The sequence below is a fragment of the Aulonocara stuartgranti genome (assembly GCF_965226115.1).
Source record: "Aulonocara stuartgranti genome assembly, chromosome: 18".
NCBI lineage: Eukaryota > Metazoa > Chordata > Actinopteri > Cichliformes > Cichlidae > Aulonocara > Aulonocara stuartgranti.
Genome location: NC_138954.1, coordinates 6,278,618 through 6,298,741, shown reverse-complemented (window position 1 = coordinate 6,298,741; position 20,124 = coordinate 6,278,618). Strand labels below are relative to the sequence as shown.

General features: G+C 38.7%; 1 protein-coding gene across 3 annotated transcripts in view; it reads right to left on the bottom strand.

The window, feature by feature from the left end:
* Positions 1-460: 460 nt before the first annotated feature.
* Positions 461-20,124, bottom strand: part of esyt2a (extended synaptotagmin-like protein 2a) — a 52,949-nt gene continuing 33,285 nt past the window's right edge. For 2 of the 3 annotated variants that reach the window (XM_082513689.1, XM_082513688.1), the window contains 16 exons: positions 15,907-16,027; positions 15,590-15,766; positions 14,837-14,919; positions 13,946-13,994; positions 13,392-13,481; positions 13,168-13,263; positions 9,621-9,683; positions 7,658-7,732; positions 7,308-7,394; positions 7,044-7,193; positions 5,727-6,154; positions 5,436-5,534; positions 5,229-5,360; positions 5,031-5,136; positions 4,740-4,789; positions 461-3,794 (listed from right to left, as the gene is read on the bottom strand). In XM_082513689.1, coding sequence (XP_082369815.1) covers positions 3,749-3,794; positions 4,740-4,789; positions 5,031-5,136; positions 5,229-5,360; positions 5,436-5,534; positions 5,727-6,154; positions 7,044-7,193; positions 7,308-7,394; positions 7,658-7,732; positions 9,621-9,683; positions 13,168-13,263; positions 13,392-13,481; positions 13,946-13,994; positions 14,837-14,919; positions 15,590-15,766; positions 15,907-16,027 — 1,852 coding nt within the window. In that variant the 3' untranslated portion in view covers positions 461-3,748. The remainder of the gene's footprint in view (positions 3,795-4,739; positions 4,790-5,030; positions 5,137-5,228; positions 5,361-5,435; positions 5,535-5,726; positions 6,155-7,043; positions 7,194-7,307; positions 7,395-7,657; positions 7,733-9,620; positions 9,684-13,167; positions 13,264-13,391; positions 13,482-13,945; positions 13,995-14,836; positions 14,920-15,589; positions 15,767-15,906; positions 16,028-20,124) is intronic. The other variant, XM_082513690.1, reaches the window with a different exon arrangement.

Genomic DNA, 20,124 nt, shown 5'->3' with positions numbered 1-20,124 from the left:
TATTGAATCCCTACAGGTAATGAAAGTTTAAGTTATGCCAAAGGTCTCTATTCAAGCAAATGACCTCACCCCTGGATAATGATAAAAAGTGTCCTTTGTTTTAACCCTTCTTTTATATTTCCTAAATACACCATTATTTTAACTGTTGTCTGTTATCTGTTGTTATTGTCCTTAGCTGTTAATGTTAATTGCATTGCACTTGCAATTTTTAGGTAATTTTTGCCTATAAAAATTAAAATCGCTAACACGTCCTGAATACTCCATTTGATATCTTATTAAAGGCAGATTCTATAATACATATAATATGTAATAATTTCCATCAATAGATTAGATATAAAGATGACTATTGTTTATTTTCTCATAATAAATTATTGTAAGGTTTACACAGAAATTCCTTAAAAGCTGCACACCCACTAGAGAAACACATCTATAGTCTTAAAAATGACAACAAAAAACACAGTCCTGTACAGCTTCATGCTGCTATAAGCCAGCCAAAGCTCTTTATTAATTTTAAAAGACATTTAGGAGACATTCAGGAACAAGGAAGCTGTTTTAGCAATTTGTTGCTTCTTTCCAAACATGTAAATATCTCTGGGTCATGTACATTTTAAGGCACGAGATAAATTAAGAAGACACAGAAGTGAAATCGCTTTTCAGCCCATATGGAATAGAAGAGAAAAAGAAAATTCCCATTCTCTCTAACAGCAAATGTAACACAAGTCTCAAAATACTAACATGTCATATACTATAGTTTACTTGTGAATTTTCCCCCTTGCATACAGAATATTTATAATTATGTTGCATGACACACACAAAAAAAGGAAAAGAAAAAAGTAAGGGTCATTTTCACCGGACACACACAATACATGTAAAACCAGCATTTAGTTATGTTATGTTACTTCCATATGGGAGAAGACAAACTTGACCCCAGAGGCACAGGTTTCAAATCTGATGCTTTACAGACAAGACGGGAAACATAAATAAAAAAAACATCAAGACATTAAAATGCAGTTAACATATATAAATGTAAAATACTTTGTCAATGCTTGATGTGAGCACAAGGCAAATATCCAGAAGTTATATTGTGAGAATCCAAGGTCAAACTACCCCAACTTTTATCAACAGAAAATCTGCTGTTCTTTGGCTGCGTCGGGTCACATACACAAAAGCTATGGTTGTTTTGCATTTCTTTCTGATATAAATCCCTTCGGATTGTGTGCTGTAAAGTCAAAACTGTATTTAAAAAGATATAGAAAAAAAACCACGGAAGATCATTTTCAACTCGTGTCTGTGCACCTTCCTTCAGATGGCATTCGGAGTTAAGACTTAAGTGGATTCATAAACAAACTGAACAGCTGATGCTAGTGGAAATATGAATGCTACCACAACAACAACAAAACCTGCTCTGAGTGTTACGAATAAATTTTTAAAAGAAACATTTGTTTCACTGAAGAAAATCATGTTGCCAAATATTTTTAAAGCCACTATGTGTAGATGCCTTCCAATATGTAATCCCTGTGAAATCGGGTGACATAAATGAACACTAGCCAAAACATTTGTTGCAAAGAACTAGCATTAACAGAATTTCAGTTAAAGAAGAGCATCAGTGAAGTGAGAATGATGAATTACTTTATTATATCAATGCAGGAAAAACAAGACTTTTACTGCTTTTTATCAACACATATAACAGGAAGTCAACAGGGGACAATAATAAATTAATAAGAAAAAAAAATAAATCCTGGGGCTACCACTGGCTTCTTCTCAAACCAGACAATTATATAATTTAAGGTTTCCTCATAAAGAATTTTTGGATTTTTCACTATAATGTTAAGCTTCTACCATAAAATGTAAATAAAAGTTTAAAAACAAAAAAACCCAAAATTGATTGTCATTATGTCTTTTTCCATACGACCAATGGAGACTGTCCGTGGACAATTTACACTTCTACACATAGTGGCTTTACGTACATGGAGGATGAGTGGGTGATCCTTAAAACACTTCTGTTAAAATACAGTTTTATGATAGAATAGTAACACATTTTGAGAAAAATAAAAAACCCTGTAAAACTTAAAACCAGCAACTGTCGAGATGAGTTAGCTTAGTTTAGCTTAGTCTTCTGATGAGCCTCCCTCTGCAACCAAAACATCTTAAACTTTCAAAACACGGCTTGTTAATTAGTTTTACCGATGTTCAGCTATCACTAATAAAAAAAAAAGGGGTTCCTCTATGTGGTCTTTAGTCCCATCACACAACTTTGCTGTAAATAATTATTTTAGCCAGCTGTTAGTTTATTAATAAGGTTACTGATTTCAAAACACTAAATTATCTGTAAGGAAAGATAACGTATATAACACAGCACCTTATGGTACAATAAAAGATCATTTTGAGGTCATTTGGACCATTTCCATTCCCAGAGTGTCGAATAATGCCAGACCACCGATGTCTCGGGTATGCATTGAGATGTTTGGCATCTGTGCACTGACTCAACAGCCATGGCCAATAGTGAGAGTGAAATAGGTCTCACTCTACACTTTTTACAAATAGTTACTTGGTTTTGTTCAGCATTTTTTTTGTCCAGGTTTAATGGGCAAACCTGTAGTTGTGGTGACTAAACGTAACCCAAACAGTGAGGAAAGAAATCCCCCCAAAAGGACACACAAACTTTATTGTTAAAGTAAGCTAAGCTAGGCTAAGCTACGATAAGCTAAACTAGGCTAAGCTAAGCTAAGCTAAACATCTTCTTGCAGAGACCTGTGAGTAAAACATTTTCATCAAAATGTTAAACTATTCCATGAACTTTCAACACTATTTTTTTTACCACCTCTTATGGTTTAAAAAAAATTGTACTTGTCTATAGATGAGTTTTGGCGATGTTTGCACTGAGTAAATATGATAATCAACAGATTTAAAAAAACAAACAAACAAAGAAAAAAAAAAAGTGCAATATTCATATTCAGTTTTTACAAAACAAACAGGTAACACTTAATAATGGCCTTATTTCAATGTAAACCCAGAAACATGCCACCAAATAAAACAACACACGTGTGTGCATATCATTATTTTTGCTTGGGTTTTGCACACACACACACACACACACGCACACGCACACGCACACACACACACACACACACACACACACACACACACACACGCACGCACACACTCGTTATTACGGTGAAATAAAGCCAGTGTATTGCTGTGTTACCCAAAACCCCAACTGTGCTAAATAATAAAAATACTCCACTCTTTGGTGCGACTCTGTCCAGAATGTTTTTGCATTTAAAAAATAAAAATTAAATCAAATGAAATAAAATTATAAACAATCATTTGGCCAAGTAAGACACCACGACTCCTTCTCACTTCTACAATACACCCCTGTACTCTGATTTGTCCAGCATCACTGTACATTATTTACACACTTGTACACTATCATTCTTTGTGGAAAGACAACAAAAAAACAGTCACTTCTCTAAATATAGAATATAGGTTTCCATAGCACTACACAACGTAGTATAGTTCTCTACATGTATATACTCCCTTTAGCCAATCACTCACTTCTTAAAGGGAAGGTTTGCCTTGCGACTGATGTGATTAAATGAGTGTCAAAAGCTGCTTTTCTTAATCAGTTTGTTTCTTACAGTTAGAAATAATGAAAATTATTAGAAAACACATCGTACTGTAGAGATGGAAGTGAAGTGAATATAAAGTGGAAGTGTGGTGATATGATGACGATACTAATGATGGCGACTTAAAGTTGGTTGGACTTGGCCAGGCCATCTGAGCTCAGCTCATACCTGCAGGAGGGAAAAAGTAGTTTAGAGTTTGCTTCATAATCCATGAAATCTAGCTTTTTGCAACCTTTAACGTCACATCGCTTTCATTTATCTCCACTACAGGCACATTTGCCCTTTCTCCAACTGTTGTCCTTATACCAGTGATTTATAAACTACTGATGGATGTTTACTGTCATACAGCTTATTGAATGTTTGGCCTCAGGTCTGTGCCTTTTTTACAAAATCAATCTCACAATATTTAAGCAGAAAATTGACTAATCTTCTTTCACTTGAGAACTAAGTCTTCGCTAACTAGTGATGGATGAGCAACAGTGGCCATTTTATCCAGTAAATAAGCCTAGAGACATGCATTTGTAATCCACAGACTTTAGACCAGGGGTGTCGAACTCCAGGCCTCGAGGGCCGGTGTCCTGCAGGTTTTAGATATCACCTTGGGTCAACACACCTGAATCAAATGATTAGTTCATTACCAGGTTTCTGGAGAACTTCAAGACATGTTGAGGAGGTAATTTATCCATTTAAATCAGCTGTGTTGGATCAAGGAAACATCTAAAACCTGCAGGACACCGGCCCTCGAGGCCTGGAGTTCGACACCTGTGCTTTAGACGATAGCCCACTGGCAAAGCCAATAGCCTCTAAACAGTCTGCACAAAAATGACTGGCCAATACAACTTAAATAAATAAATAGTACAGAAAGGCCTTTTTTATATATTCACGTGAGATGTGTTTCTAGGTAAGGCTAGCTCTAATCCAAGCTATTGATGCATTCACAATATTAATTTCAAAAAATATAATGTAAAAAATAACTTCATGATAAAAAAAAAATATACAAGCAAACTTACATTTGAACTCATTATTCTCCAAGCCATGCTATGAACTCAATATGACATAATAAAGTAAACTGTATTTGTTTTAAATAGATTTGAAGCGAGATGAACGACTAACCATTGTGTCCAACCCTTGGTGATCTGATCATGAGTCAATTCCACCATAACCTGATTAAAAACAAACAAAAACAAACCCACAACGTTTTCTTATACAGTCAAAATGATGCACTTCATAGAAATATGACACCAGAAGCAGAAAGAACAGCAATACTTGAACTTTTAGACAAAGTCTAACAAAATGAGGCTTCTCTCAAAACCAGCGAAATTTCCACTCTGATGGCTTCATTGTGTTAAAGAAATGCTTTTCAGTTACACATAAATACAGACAATAAATTAAAGATGTCTGCACCTTTCCAAGCAGGCCTTTGTGTTTGGAGAGCAGACCTCCACCGTTCTTCACGGCAACATCTAGATTCCGCCTGTGGAGCTCCACGAGGGAAACGCTGAACTCAAACCTAAACAGGCAGAATGACACAGTGAATTTTTTTTGAGCTTTGCTCTGCTTATCAAATGGCTGGAAAAAAAAAAGTGAGAGGGGTGGACTCACGTCACATCGTAGACCGGGTTGAGGTTTTTCTTGACTGTTGGAGTTTTCCTTCGACCTGACCTCCGCTTGTCGGGAAGCAGGTAGAGCCGGACGTAAGGATCCGAGCCATGATCAGTGAAAGCTATGAGGTTTCTGAGGAAGTCAACAAAGGGTAAGAGTCAAAACACTAATGTGTCTGAGGAAGAAACACCCCATTTTTTTAATTACCTGCAACTGTGAACAGCTACGATGAGCTTGTTTCTCTGGGAGCTGTGTCTGATCGTCAGCTGGATCTCCCCCAGGGGGAAAAGACTGGGGCCTGAACCACTATGAAGACAGAAAATACATCAAACATGCTCACGATACCCGAGCTGTAATGACCTCTTAGGTTTGTTGTTGCACACTATCAAAACACACTTATACACCAACCAAACAGCTGCCTTTGTTGTTCAACATGTCCTTAAATCATGATATAAGATGTAAAAATATTAGGAACTATTGATAAAGACTGATAGATACTTGTGAAACTGCTCGAGTCTTTGCTGCAGCTCCTGAGCAGCGTAAGGGTTGGAGATGTCTGAAGCAATGCTGGGAGTTGGCTCCTTGCCACTGGCCAGGTACTGCTGGGAGCCCGAGATGGCCAGGTTTGAGGTGCTTCTCCCAGTCTCCGCCAAGCTCTTCCCTCCTCCACCTACACTGCCATCCTGCCCAAAGTCCATGCTTTGCTGGGTCCTCACAGTCTCCTTAGCTTCTTTCTGCCTGTTCAGCATCTCCTTGGCTGACACGGAGGATGATCTGGGAATGTCTGAGGTAGAGGCGGGAGGCTTGGGCGATTCTGAGGAGATAGAGGGCCGTGGGGTCGAGTTGGAGGACTCGGATTTGCGGACCTGCACTGAGGACGGGGTGGAGTTTGAAGCTGTTGAAGTGCCCTTATCTAGACTCAACACCTGAAATCATTATCAGAATAATTATTTTCACAGTTTTGAATGGCATAAACAGCAACAAAAAACAAACCTAGGGAAAGGCATTTCTATATTTTTGTTTTGAGAAAGAGTTCTAGGGAAAAGTTAGTCAGTGGATCTTTATGTCAGTTTACCTACAAATAAGATTTCAACACAGACGTGCGCTGTGGCATGTTTGGTTTCTGTAAACTTAATCACAAAAGAAAAGCATCATATAGACTGTTTTCCACTCTGGAGAGACACCAGGTGGTTAACTAGTTTTAATATTAATGATGTAAAAATGGGTAATGTTACTGCTGCCTTACAGTCTCAAATCTTCTGTTTAGTTAAGCAGTACTGTTAGCATTCACTTGAGAACTGCTGATAAGCTTTCCTATGAGGGTAAACAGAGGCCTGTGCAGGCACTGCCTTCTGTTCTGCAGAAAGTGTGCTGAAATTCAAAATCCAAATCATTACTCGTACATAGTTGAAATGATTCCTCAGAAAAGGTTAAAATGTCATTAACAATAACACTTTATAAATAAGTGATGCAGAAGCAAGACATGTAATGTGAAAATACTCATTGAATTTGATTCACTGAATTACAGTGGGGCAAAAAAGTACTGTACATAAGGTCAAGAGTTTGAATTTTTGATGTTTTATAGAAGCAATGCGATGCATCGTCATGGTAGTGGAGCAGTATGTACAAAGACTCTCCCCTAGCCTATCATCACATGCGTTTCTTCATCAGAATCTCTAGAAACCCAAATTCTCAAGTCACAGAGTGGGACCTGCATCGTCTCTGGCGAGCTTTATGGCTTCAAAGGAAATTGGCTTGGATCATTTTAGATCTGAAAAAATCATCCTTAAGGAAAAAAAATCATTGCTCCTTTACCCGCAGAGCCATTTTGATCTTGAGGGTACAGCTCGGTCCAGAGTTCCTCAGAGGGAACCTCTGGTTCAACGTCATCTCCTCTGCCTCCAGCAGGCGAGTCAGGGGCAGTGTTAATGTCCCCAGTGAACAATCGTGCTTCTCATCCTTCACCTGAAATATTAAGTGTGATGAAGTTTTATTTTAAGGCATAATGTAAGTTACAGTTCATATATTCCATTTTATAAGCATTTAACTGTTTATAAAATCAGCTGAATGTCTTCATACCTCAACCTCCAACTCTTGGACTTTGGGATTGTGGATGAGGAAGGTGAAGGTTTCCTCCCACAACGGTTCATGAGTCTTATACTTGGTCTGGAAACAGACAGAAAGGAAGAGAAGAAGAAAGTATCAAGCCAAGATGGATCATACATTCAAAGTCAAGAAGCAAGTGTACAGGTACAGGGCTCACGTGCTGTGAACCAATCACAGCCTGAACGTACATTTATTTACATTTATTAAAGCTTTGATTCAATTCATTTATCAGTCTTTTATGTACAAAAAATTGCTGCAATTTTCATAATTGGCATCTTGGGAAATTAATAAATCAACCAAATGTGGATTTTACGTGCTCTCACCTTACTCTCGTAGGACTTGTGTCCCACTCTGAACTGGACAAACGGGCTGGGATCACTGGTCACCTTCTTACCAGACTACAGCAGGACAAACAAAAAAACAGTAATAATATTGGACTGGGTATGCTAGCATTATATATAACAAGAGAGTGTTTCTTTGGACTTCAGTTTGAAACAAAAGGAGTGACACTGAACTCCACTGATTAAATTAATTTCTATCTCACACAGTGTCATTTTGTGACTTTTCAAGAAAGGAATTAAAAAAAAAAAAAAAAAGGACAACAGGTAAAAGTGCCCAGAACCAGTTAGTGTAGAAACCACACCAGATCATTGTAAAAGAAAAGATTAGAAACCAAAAAAATTTCAACTGTAGCTCAGACAACAACGCTGTTATTGACAGCACACGCTGTTAGAATCGGTTTTAGTCAACAAACACGATGAGAGGAGTTTGTTAATGAGTTTTAAAAACAGGAAACATGATCAGTTGTGAAGCTGCTCTGGATGCTACAGCAGCACTTCCTAATGCGAACATGACCTAATGAGTTTTAATACAACAATCCAGATTTTTAGATGTTTGATGTGATTATTTAGTCTGCGAACAGCAATAAAAGTAACATTAAAATATTTAAAAGAAGCATGTCTTTGCTGAAAATCCCCACAGACCTCTTTGCAAATCACTTCAAACAGGAACTATTTTCTTCTGGCGAAAGTAGTTCCAGTGAAAGCTCTTAATAGTGGGTCTGTGAACCATCACAACAGACATGTTAGTCTCACTGTAAATATTTTAAATGCAATTCTTGGAGCTTGGTTGACCATTTCAAATAAACTCCTTGACTGTTTAAGGTTGCAACAACTTTCCCTAAAGGTTGTCTTGAGTGTCTAAATCAGTAACAGTATCCACAGGATTGGTAAAGGGTATCGCCACAAATCAGCTGTGACTTCTGACTTTTAGAAGAACTACAAAATAACTATCAGTAGCAAAACTTGTAGCAACGGGAAACTGAGAAACAAATTCAGACTACTCAGATCAGTATTTTAAGTTTTAGACGTTTTTCCCTGAATGTGCTTAACGGCTTCATATACTACATGGTCAAAAGTATGTGGACACCCTTTATCTTCAGTTTCAGCAGAAATCCCAGTAGAGCAGCTTTTCCCCATCTCCCTGTGCTCAGGTCTCTTCTTGTTAAAAGGGAGTTTTTCCTTCCCAGTGTCACCAAGTGGTTGTTCATCGGATTACTGAGGTTTTATCTCCTAATACAAAGTGCCTTGAAGCAACGTTGTGATATGGCGTGATTTAAATAAAAGTAAATCTACGTGCCAGCTTGCATCAGCTTATGGCTCAGCTGGTTTGCAATTCTCTCATGGTGAATTGTCATTATGCTGCTTCTGCAAGCCACTCTGTAACCCACCTCATCTCCAGCTTCACCATTTCTTACATTTCAATGTCAAACTGTTGTGGGTGAGGGGATCTTGCTGCTCGGGTCCCTGACTTTATGGTTGCCAAATGTAGGGGCAGAAATGCCCAGAGGTTACAGAACAGAGCCACACGGCAAATAAACATGACCGTAAGTAATATAACAATGCTATTTTGACTAATGCGAGCGTTCTTTAACTTAATGGCAGCATTCATTTTTTCCACTTATTCAGCATAACATTGCCCTCAACCTTAAAGCTACATACATAAAAAAAAATTGTTTAGAAATCCCCCAAATTGATGTCTGACATCGAATTTATCAACATCTACAGTCGGAGAAACCATATCTGTAACTTTCCAAAACAGACACTCCAACATCCACTGGCAATCTGTCGAGCTCTTTTGTTTATTTCACAACAATTAAGACACTTTTCTCAAACAAAACATTGGAGTCCACATACTTTTGGTCACATTGTGCATACTGTATTTCCTTTATATTATTTCCCCTCAGTGTCTGATCGGGATGGGTGTGCTTGGTTGCCGTGGCATTACCTTGATGGCCTTACTGACCGAGCCCTTCCTCAGCCCCGCTTGGTTGAACTCTAACGGATTGCGCTTTGATTTTCCCACAGGGACAAGGAAGGAGAGAGCGAACAACAGCACACACAGACACACACAGACACACACCACCAGGTTATTTGGGAAAAGAGGAGCATGCCGGGAAGAGGTGGAGGAAGGATTGGTGTCAGCACATCAACACCATCGGCATCACCAGATGTATCAGGATGCACCGCACAGTGACAAAGACAGAGAGACAACATGAATGATCACATGGTTAGTGTTATTCCCCAATTAAACCGTGACATGAAGTTAAAACTAGAGCTCAACCAACAGCAAATTCAGGCTGACATACACCGATGAATGAAAACATTTAACTTTTTATTAACCGCGTTGATATAACATTACTTTTAGACACTATTAAATAGTTTGGATATTAAAAACTCACGTCTTTTTCTGTTTTAATGAAATATTGAGGATTCTAAAAGATGTTTAGATCTACAGTTCATTTATTATGCAAAAATATCAGCCAAAACACATTGATTGGACTCTAGTGAAAATACCACAGCATTAGATAAGAGTCAGTGGATACAATGGACAAGAAAATACATGGGCGTCAGAGAAAAATGAAAGTCAGATGATTTGTGATATAGTAATGATTGGGGAACAAATATAAAGATTTCTAAATGGAATGAAAACAATGATATTAAGACCATGGACAGCAAACCCAATGAAAAGTGTTTCAGTGTTGAGCAAGAACAGAATGGAGTGAAATGGCAACAAAACAGAATGTAGCATCCTTGTTATTCAACTTTCATCTACATCAAAGACAGAAACCAATTCATTTAGACAGAAGAAGCATTGTTGGGGAAAAGGAAGGGTAGCTGTACATGCTACTGTAAGGCTGTCATCGAACATCATGTTGATGGCTTGTTTACGCTCAGGGTGGGCCTTCATGCGTCAGGTTTTGGGAATTAGTGAGAGACTTTAACAGCCCAACCATGGACAGAATAAATATGTTACGCCCTGGGATGAGCTTGGGTTAGAAATATGAAGGTTCAGTAGGAATAAAATGGCTTTGATGTAACTACCCCCTAACCCTAACCCCCTAACCCTCAAGGGGTGTGCGCTTATCTGGCATTTAAACTAACCGATATACACATGCTGATACCTTTACTGGTCAATCTTATAAAACCTGGTTATTGTTGAGTTTTGTTTGTATGCAATAACAGTTAGATACTTGATATCAAGGACAGATAACCTATGATCATTGAAGTTTATCCTCTCAGATCTTTTATACCTCATTCTATAATTAACCATTTCTTCCAATGAGGTCCATTACTATCTATAAAAATCCGATAAAAGACGCCTCACGAATTCTAACAGGAGGACCCTGAGGCAAACCCTTGAGGTCAAGTCAATAGTTAGATGAATGAGATGATTCAGCTAAAGGCTACTCTGAGTGCGCCATCTTCAGATCTCCCCAAAACACTCAGGCCTCACCGAACGGACTGACCCAAAATAAAAATCGTTTACAGCCACACCTACACATTGTATTGATAAAAGATTGAATTCAGCAGGAACATATGAAAAGAAGCTTCTCACATTTCACATTATCATTCCTTGAAAAGAGACACGTATGTCTACTATAAATTAAATGCCATCTTAGCATTCACCATTACACAGTCTGTGCATTACTTTAAAAATAATCACACTGGCTTCAGGTTTTTGTGGAGCTCTGGCCTGTGATGTCAGAGTTGAAGTGAGTGGGCACATGGGAAGGGGAAAACCTGAACACACAATGGGCTTAAACAGGAAGGATGGAGGGAAGCAATCCACAGAGAATTCAGCCTCCCTAACCTAAAAATCTCACAGTGGTCAAAATGCATGCCTTCCTCCTTACACACTTCAAAACAACTGAGATCAGTAACTTTGCCCCTGTTTTTGGACTAAATCAAGTCTGTGAGCACTGAAATGAACTTAAATTTAAACTTTTGATGTCTGATGTGTTCGAGAAGACTACATCGAAATGGTTCAAACTATTTTCTGTTTTTTATGCTGTCTCATTGCAGAACACAGAGTAAGACTGAATAGCTTTTAACAGTATCCACAGAGCAGTATTGATTTGTTTACTCTTTTACAGTAAAACTCAATTGCTCTGATAAAATGGAATCTGTGTCGGCAGCCAAACAGAAAAACATCAGCATGGCTTACTTCTTAGGAGGAAATGAGCCGTTGAGACACTGAATTAGCTGCGGTGAAGAGAACATGAAACCTGATTAGTAGAAACAATGTACCATAAGTCTACTCATTCTGCGAGACCACTAATATCTTGTAATACACAATAATGGTGGAGGAAGGATGCTTTTGACAGGCCTTAAATATAAACCATCATTGTGGTTTTGATCATCTTCCAGCCAAACCCTTTTCTCATGTTCCTCAGCTTTGGAATCAGTCAAACCAATCAACAACAATTTAACAAACAATAATTATATTAGGGAATCTAACCCAAGCACATGTAGGGATCCATGCTCATCAGGCAAACAAACAAGGAAGCTCTCTAATCATGCCATTCTCACACTGCAGGGTGCAGAAAACTGCCAGCGGACTCACAAATAAGCTCCGATAGAGAGAAGCCGTGTTCTCGCAAAACACGAGGCCCGACGCGCGCCTCTCTTTTAAGTAGCCAGAGCCCAAGTTCCCCTCGAAGACACTCTTCAGAGGGAAGAGGAGGTGAGGAAGCAAGAGGAAAAGCAGAGAAGAGGAGGCTGAAAAGAGGAAGGTCAGGTCTGTGCTACAGAAGTCAGAAATGAACAGTTCTTAACAGAGTTAGCTTTTTACCACCTGTCACAAACAGCGAGTGAGTTCATGTATGTTTCCACCGTACAGGGAATTTGAAATGGTATTCTCTGTGTAGGACGACAAAGTAAAACTACCACATTAAGGAAATATGCTGAATATGTTTAGAATATAAAATGTAGTTTAATTTATTTTTTTAATGGAGATCTTGAGTAATATTATAAACCATTCACCTCAAACTCTTTGCTGAGCTTTGGAGGTGAAGTCAGTACTGAGCAGCACTTCTGCTCTTCTGACTTAAAGACAATTTTTCTCTTCCAAAGCAATTTTCAATCTTCAGCTTTTTACATGAACTTTTCAGAGCTTGATTTTTACTTGTGTGCTTGCAAAAAATATGAAAAGCTTAAGGTTATTACAACAGATATTACGACAGAGAGAAGAACAAGAAAAAAGTTCAGAAAGCAGAAAAGCAAGAGGCCGAAGTGATACAGGCAAAAATTAAACATAAAACTGATCTCAGAGACTGCAGAAAAAACAAAATCCCAGTGAAGAACTAAGAGCTCAGCAAACACTGCAAACACTGGTTCATTGAGCTTTAACACGCTTAGATCAATGAACAGAGCAGCTATATCAACATAATCATCCTCGTCTTTCAGCTCCATACATTTAGGATTTAATTTCTGTTTGAGTAAATTAACGCTGCTGCTGTTCATGAGTGCGACGTTCGGCCGGGTCGACTCACCGGAAGGTTTCTGGCCGAATCCAGGAAGACAATGAGCACCGCAGACGAGAGGCCGTCACTGGCTTGACTGCGATCTGCTCTGATGCCCGACAGCATCTGGGAGGAAAAACGCAAAGATAGGCTCAAGCAGAGTTAAAGTTCCAACCAAGCAAGACAACATCTCACATAGCGAGTTTAAAAATGTAAATGGAGTGCTGGATTTAAGCTCCCTCTGGCGACTGTACCTGGTCCAGCCTTTCAGGGGTGGACAACAGAGACAGCCACTCCAGTTTGAGGTGTAACTTCCCTGTAGCCACATCTTCCAATGGAAACCACTGAAGTGAAGAAAAGTTGTTGTTATATTTCAGGAAGAGCAAAATTGTAATTACAGCAAATATCATCACTCATTTACTTTTTATTGAATTACTTAAAATGATGCAAGTTATAAAAATAATTCTTAATTAAAAAAATGCAACTTAAATTCACTAGTTCAATCTATTTGTTTGACATCATTAAGTTTGATTGGCTATTGTGATGTCAGATAATGCAAAGCAAACAAAAACACAACAAATGACATCATATGCCTGTGCATCAGGGTCCTACTGAAACTTACAAAAACATAACATTATTACAAAGTGCAAAAGAAAAACCCAAGAGTTTCCACTTGCATGTGCAGAAACAAGAAAACAGCATTAAAGTCTAATGTGATAAGTGAATAAAATTGCTAACTGGATAATTAAACGACTGAAATGTTACTTTAAACCAGCAGCGTGCCAAAAGCATTGAATGCAGCACACACCTCATCGACCTTCTGTTCCTTCTGGAGCTCGGCCATGTTGATTGCAAGACTGGAAAAACAAGTTATGAAGAATTTAAATACAAATAAAATTGAAAATCGCAGTGTAATATCCTCAAATGTCTCATTTTGCCAAACGCCCAGCCCTAAATAATATCAGCAATTCACATTTATCAAAGACTGTCTGGGTGTTTGCATTTTTTACAGGGAAAAAAATGAATTAGTTATAAATATAAGCTGCTGATGGAATTTCCTTATTTTTGCCTTCTGTTGATTAAATTTTCACAGAGGGTTTCAGAATGAAGCCGACTCATCACAGCACACGACACACTGTGTCGTGACGCTGCGCAATAATGAAGTCTGGTGGGAAATGAAATTCAGACACGCAGCGCTGCTTTCATTAAACGCCACCAAGGATTCGGCTTGAAAGCTGCGATTGCTTTCAGAGGCCTCGTCCTTTGATGAAAACCTGTTACGAATCACATCAAACAGCAAACAGTAAAAGTTAGTGAGAAAAACACTGATAAGATTTTTTAAAGAAGTTTTCTTTAAATATGAATTGCGTGTTTCAATTTAGAACGCCAGTCATCAACTTAATACTACAGTAAATAAAGCTGAAAATATCTAAACATTATGCTTTCTCCAAGCCAAGGTGGCATCCTCAAAAATAACAAATATACTTAAAAAAAGAAGTTAGAAAAACAGAAAAAGCACCACACTTTTATTTATTTATTTTTAGCCACTAAAGAAGAATTTGTTTTTGCATTTGACTTGATAGATGAATAATTATTTAACCATCACATAATTAGAAAAGTAAAACGCTAAATTGACAGCTGTCGTTTTAAAACAGTCTTCTGTGACTCAGCTAAAATCCAGCCTAAGAAGCAGCGTTACCTTCCCAGAAAGTCGTCCTGATCAGGGTCTTCATCGAACAGTTCAATCTCCATACTGCTCCCCGAGTGATCATACACCAAGGCCTGAAAATAAACTGCATTACTACATACTGCACACACAGTACACACACAAACAAACGAGAAGGCGCGGCAAGACAACAGATTACATCCAATTAGATGAAGTTACTAATTTCTTACTGTCAGGAGAAACATTTATTCATCATTATTGCTCATTCACCTCTTCCACAAAGACAAAGGGAAGGGAACAGATAAATAAAATATGTTTCGGTGGCTCACAAATCAAACCAGATGAACATGATAAATATTTAAATCACATCCTAAAAAACCAAACTCATGGACAGATTTATCTTTGGTCTCTTTTTTGATCAAAATATTAAAGCGCAGAACAAAAAAAACCCAACCCATCATTTAGTCTTGATTTTTAGTTTCTTTAAAATCTAAAAATTAAATATTAAATCTTGTCACTACATGTTATGTGTTTGTGTATTTTAATGGTGCAGTTGGGGCAGCATAACATGTAAAATCCAGCGGAAACAGCTTTCTTAGCCGAAAATGTGCACCCATTATATTACCTTTATTAATTAAAAACTCAACGGAATCAGGAGATTGAAAAAACCTCCATATTAAATACTGTTATATGTTACAACAACCCTACAAAACAAAAAAGATATCGGACAATATTACACTCTAATCTTGTCACCAGTGACTCCGTGCAGCGTCTTCTGAAGCTTACCTCATAAACTTCGTTCCACTTTGGGTTTACGGTGTCGCGGATGACTTTGCTCTGATAGAGATCCGTCCCAATCTTGATGACTCCGTACGGATCCGACTTCCCTTTGACCAGCCCTCCCAGGAACTTGTCCTTACGCAGCAGTTCCTGAGCCTCGATGAAGTGGATTCTCAGGATGCACTGAGGACACAGAAAGATTATTATCAGAGCTTCTGAGGGCATTGAGGAAATCATCTAAATTACAGATTTATTCACCCGTTTAATTTATTTATTTATATATTTTTTTAGCAGCTATAATTTACTTGGCTGCATTGTGTTACCTTGGGAATGGGAAAGCGCAGTCTAGCCATCTGGGCCTCTGACACTAGCGGGATGTTGATGCGGTTTGGCAGCACCAGGTAGCTGTAGATGATGTCCTGCAGTAGATTGTCACATAACCCACTGACAGAGTGATGGACGGGGAGAGAAGGAGAGAGGGAAGATGACGAACAAATGTAAGAAATCATTAAAACTGATGTTATATTGTGTTAAAATATCCAGCTGTGCAAAGCGAGGCCCTGGGCTCAGGCATGCTTCCCTCTGGTTCCAGAAATGCATTTAGTGGCTGAAAAACAGATCTTTACCCATCCAGAATGGAAACAGCCAACAAGTATACTGAGACAGCAGTAAATGCCAGCTGTTGTTTGTGTACAGATTCAGTACTGTGGTATGTCTAAGTATATGTGACAGAGTCAGGTGACCATACAGTTTGTCACATATCTGAGCCACACCCATAAGAAGCACACGGCACACTGATTATGAAGAACATAAATTCTGAAGTAATCCTCAGATGCAAAGATGACAAAAAAGCTAACAAATAAATAGAAGACAAACAACCATCTTTCCTGTGCAGAAGCAAGCAGACAGAAAGGCTCTGCCTTCTGAATGAGCTGCAACTGCTTGGCAGGGAATTATTTGTTTGGTGGCAACTACCTCCAGGTAAAACTGTTCTAAGATAGGAGTAATCAAGACACCGTTTCTGGAGGAATCATGTTCTTATTGAATTTCTGAATAGTAAAAGTTCAATCACCTCCTCTGTATTAAGCCAAAATGATCTCTATTTGACAGCAAACTAAATACTGTGTATGGATCATCCTTTGATATTTGACCTCTTTCCTCTAGGTGGCAGCAGCATCCTGTGTAAGGAACAGCATAGGCTGCTTTCAGAAGGGATGACTTAATCCTCTGGAGCAGCTGATTCTGGGTCAGCTTTACTCTGGGATTTCACATCAGCGCAAACTTGATTTTAGTGTCGACGCGCTGATTCCTGAGCTGCTTGCTTAACTACATAACTGTCTCCAGATGAGATTAAGTGGTGCAATTCTGCTGCCAGGCCCATGCTTAAAGACTCAATGAAGTTTCAACACATCCCATCAACCCTATAAAAGGAGCTCGGTTTGGTAATAGACTGAACGTTGTGTGTGTTTGTGTGTGTGTGTGTGTATGTGTGGCATTAATGCTGCTATTCAAAAAGGAAGCAGCTAGGGGTGACCTCAGGTTTTCCTACTGTTTCGGGGCTAAATGCAAATACTCAGTGAGGAAATATGAGCGCCCTCACGCACAGGAAGAGGTGGGTGGGGCTATCGCAGGTCTGTAGCTCAATCACCACACACACACACACGTGCACACACAAAAGTGCACAAACACACACACACTTTCTTTGAACTTGCTGAACAAGGATAGTTACATTTCACAGGGTGGAGTTATTTGGAAACCACAGTGTTTCTCTGCTGACAACAAATAGTAAACCACCAGCCAGCAGCAACATGCTAATGAAGGCGTAACAACACAGCTAGCAGTGTGCTAACAGCAGGCAGGGCAGGGAGCTGTGGCTCTAAAAAGGGTTTTAAATGAAGCGAACTTCAAGAACTTAAAAGTCAGTGGGGAAAAAAAAAAACCCACACTGGTGCAGACTGACATCCCAACAACAACTGGATGGACTTTTATAAAGACTGCGCTCTCTGAAGCACACTTTGATGCACTCTCACACTGTGTGACAAAAAAATTGCTGCACCACTATCAAATCATCAAGAGCATAAAGGCTCCTAACAGCCCTTTATATACACTTTACTGTACACTTATGTTTAATAGCACAGTGATGTTAAAAGGCAACACCATCGGACAAGAGCAAGAACCTGGAAGCCGAACTAAACAGAAGATGCTTTAAACGCCATCTAGCAAACACACCACAATGTTAGCGCGAGACAATTAGAGCTCGGGTCTTAGGATCTGGGCTTGACTCTGCTGTCTGTTTCTCTGCCAACACGACGTGGTTTTATATTTGTTGCCTTCACAAGTCAAAAAAGTCAAAATAACTCTTCATGCCGTTTTCGTAAAAGTGGTGTAAGCGCCACGAGAGCCTCGTGTAAGCCTGGTTAAATACTAACCTGAAGTGGTTAATAACCTGCATCACTGATCACTGTTATTAGTGTTAGACTGAGGTTAATGTAATAAGCTGTCAGCTCACATTTGTACAAACATGAAGCATGTTCATGTGCCTTTGCTTTCAGCTGAGCTCTCTCCACTGCTGCAAAAGGTAAAAGCACAAACCGCAGGAAGCTCACAGGCTGTAAAATTCATTAACATAAACCTTGTTAACATTTAGGACGATTATTCTCTTGTAAAAAATACAAATTGGTAGTTAAAATAAGAAGAAGTTTTGACAATTACTTTCATCTAAGGTTACACACGTCTGTGAATTCAATTTCAGCTAAAGGCAAAACAAACCAGAAAAAGTCAATAATGACAAAGTTTGTTGTTACATTTTGACTTTAAGGGGGAAATAAAATAAAAATCCTCTAATGCATCAGAGACACTTTTCACATAAAGTTTCATCACGTATCATCGACTTTGGCAGACGAGTTAAAGCAACAACTTGAAGGTCTTCTCTGAAGTTAAGTTATTGTAGGCATAAAAGACAAGCATAAAATGAAGCACATGTAGTGATAAAGATTTCAGTGTCTTTTTCTGCTGAACATCTATTTCACTCAACTAAGGGAACAAATGACCACACAGCTGGATCTGGCAAACACATTTGCTCCCTTTAAAATGGAATAAAAGACCTAAAGCTTAGAAACCAAAGACTTCTCTGTGTCCCTAAAGATGCAAAAAAGAATTCCTGTCTGGAAAATCTTCCCACAAATCCAACCAACATCCCATCTCTGTCTGTGGCAGGTCTCCTTTCATAATAACACAGCTAAAAATATCAACACTTAGAGGAAAATGAATGGTTATAATCCATTCTGCGATCCTGCTTTTAACGTAATAGTTTGAGCATCAGAGCCCGAGAGCCTGCTCGGGCTGCGTGTCTCTTTAACGTGATTCCGAGTGATCAGCATGTTTGAGCTTCCAAAACTGTAACGTGGTGAAACTCATCGAAAGTGAGATATTTTCTGATTTAAAATTAAGTGATCCTAGTTCAGCCAGACTTTGATGTTGTGTCTGTTTTCAGCTCATACTTCCAGGCAGCTGGGAAAAGAGAAATCATGAATCTTGAATGAATACTAAATAAAAGATTATGTGTTACAAGACTTTTCATTTCCCATAAAAAAGCAGTTTGCTTTGAATTGCCCAAATTACACTTCTAATTTGTGCCTTTTCCCCCCACAGTTTTGCAAAATAAGAGTTTTCACAGCTATTTTAATAAACAATCCAACTCTAAAGGAACTAATAGCTGATTCAGGGTCTGATTTCTCCTGTTTTTGTGTTAAACACTAATATTTTGCAGTTGCTGCAGCTGGAAGCAAGCTGAAATCTTTGCTTCATGTCCAGGTCAATTAATATTTCCATGAGCTCAGCAGAATAAGGAAAATATTCTTGAACGGAAACCAAAAAGGAAAACAAGTCTTCTCACAAAACACAGCAGTGAAAAGCAACTGGGTTTTATTAAAGGTGGGTAAGCCATCTCTCTGCCTCTCACTACAGATTAGACGCTCTCGGCTCCCACAGCATCCAACTTTAACTCACAGACTCTTAAATCATCTCAAATAACGTGCCCAGCAATTCTCACAATATGTCATAATAATGCACATCTGGTTTTTATGTTAGACGAGGAATTAAAGTTTACACGGCATTAAAACAGGAATGAAACATTTATCATGCTCAACAACTTCCGCGGCAGCATGTGAGCTACACAAAACACTCTGGAATCATGGTGGGTGACAACGCCCCCACCAGGAAGAGAACGGTAGGTGCATGTTTGCGTGCTTGTGCATGAGAGACAGAATAGTTCCAGTATAACACAGTTTAGGTGAAACAAATAGCCTCAAACATCCAGTGACACTATTACGATGCCTCAGTGGGACAGCAGTCATTGCTCTGTGATTCATCGCTGCGTGTGACAGTCATTGCTTTTGAAAAAATTCAATCAGAAGACCGAACTTCTCTATTTGACTTTAGCCATCTTGCTCTCCCATAACAAACCCTTCCCTGCAGTGTGGGGATGCCAGTCTCTCCAGTTTATTGGAACTGAACTGAACTTATAGAATGTCTCCTGCTTT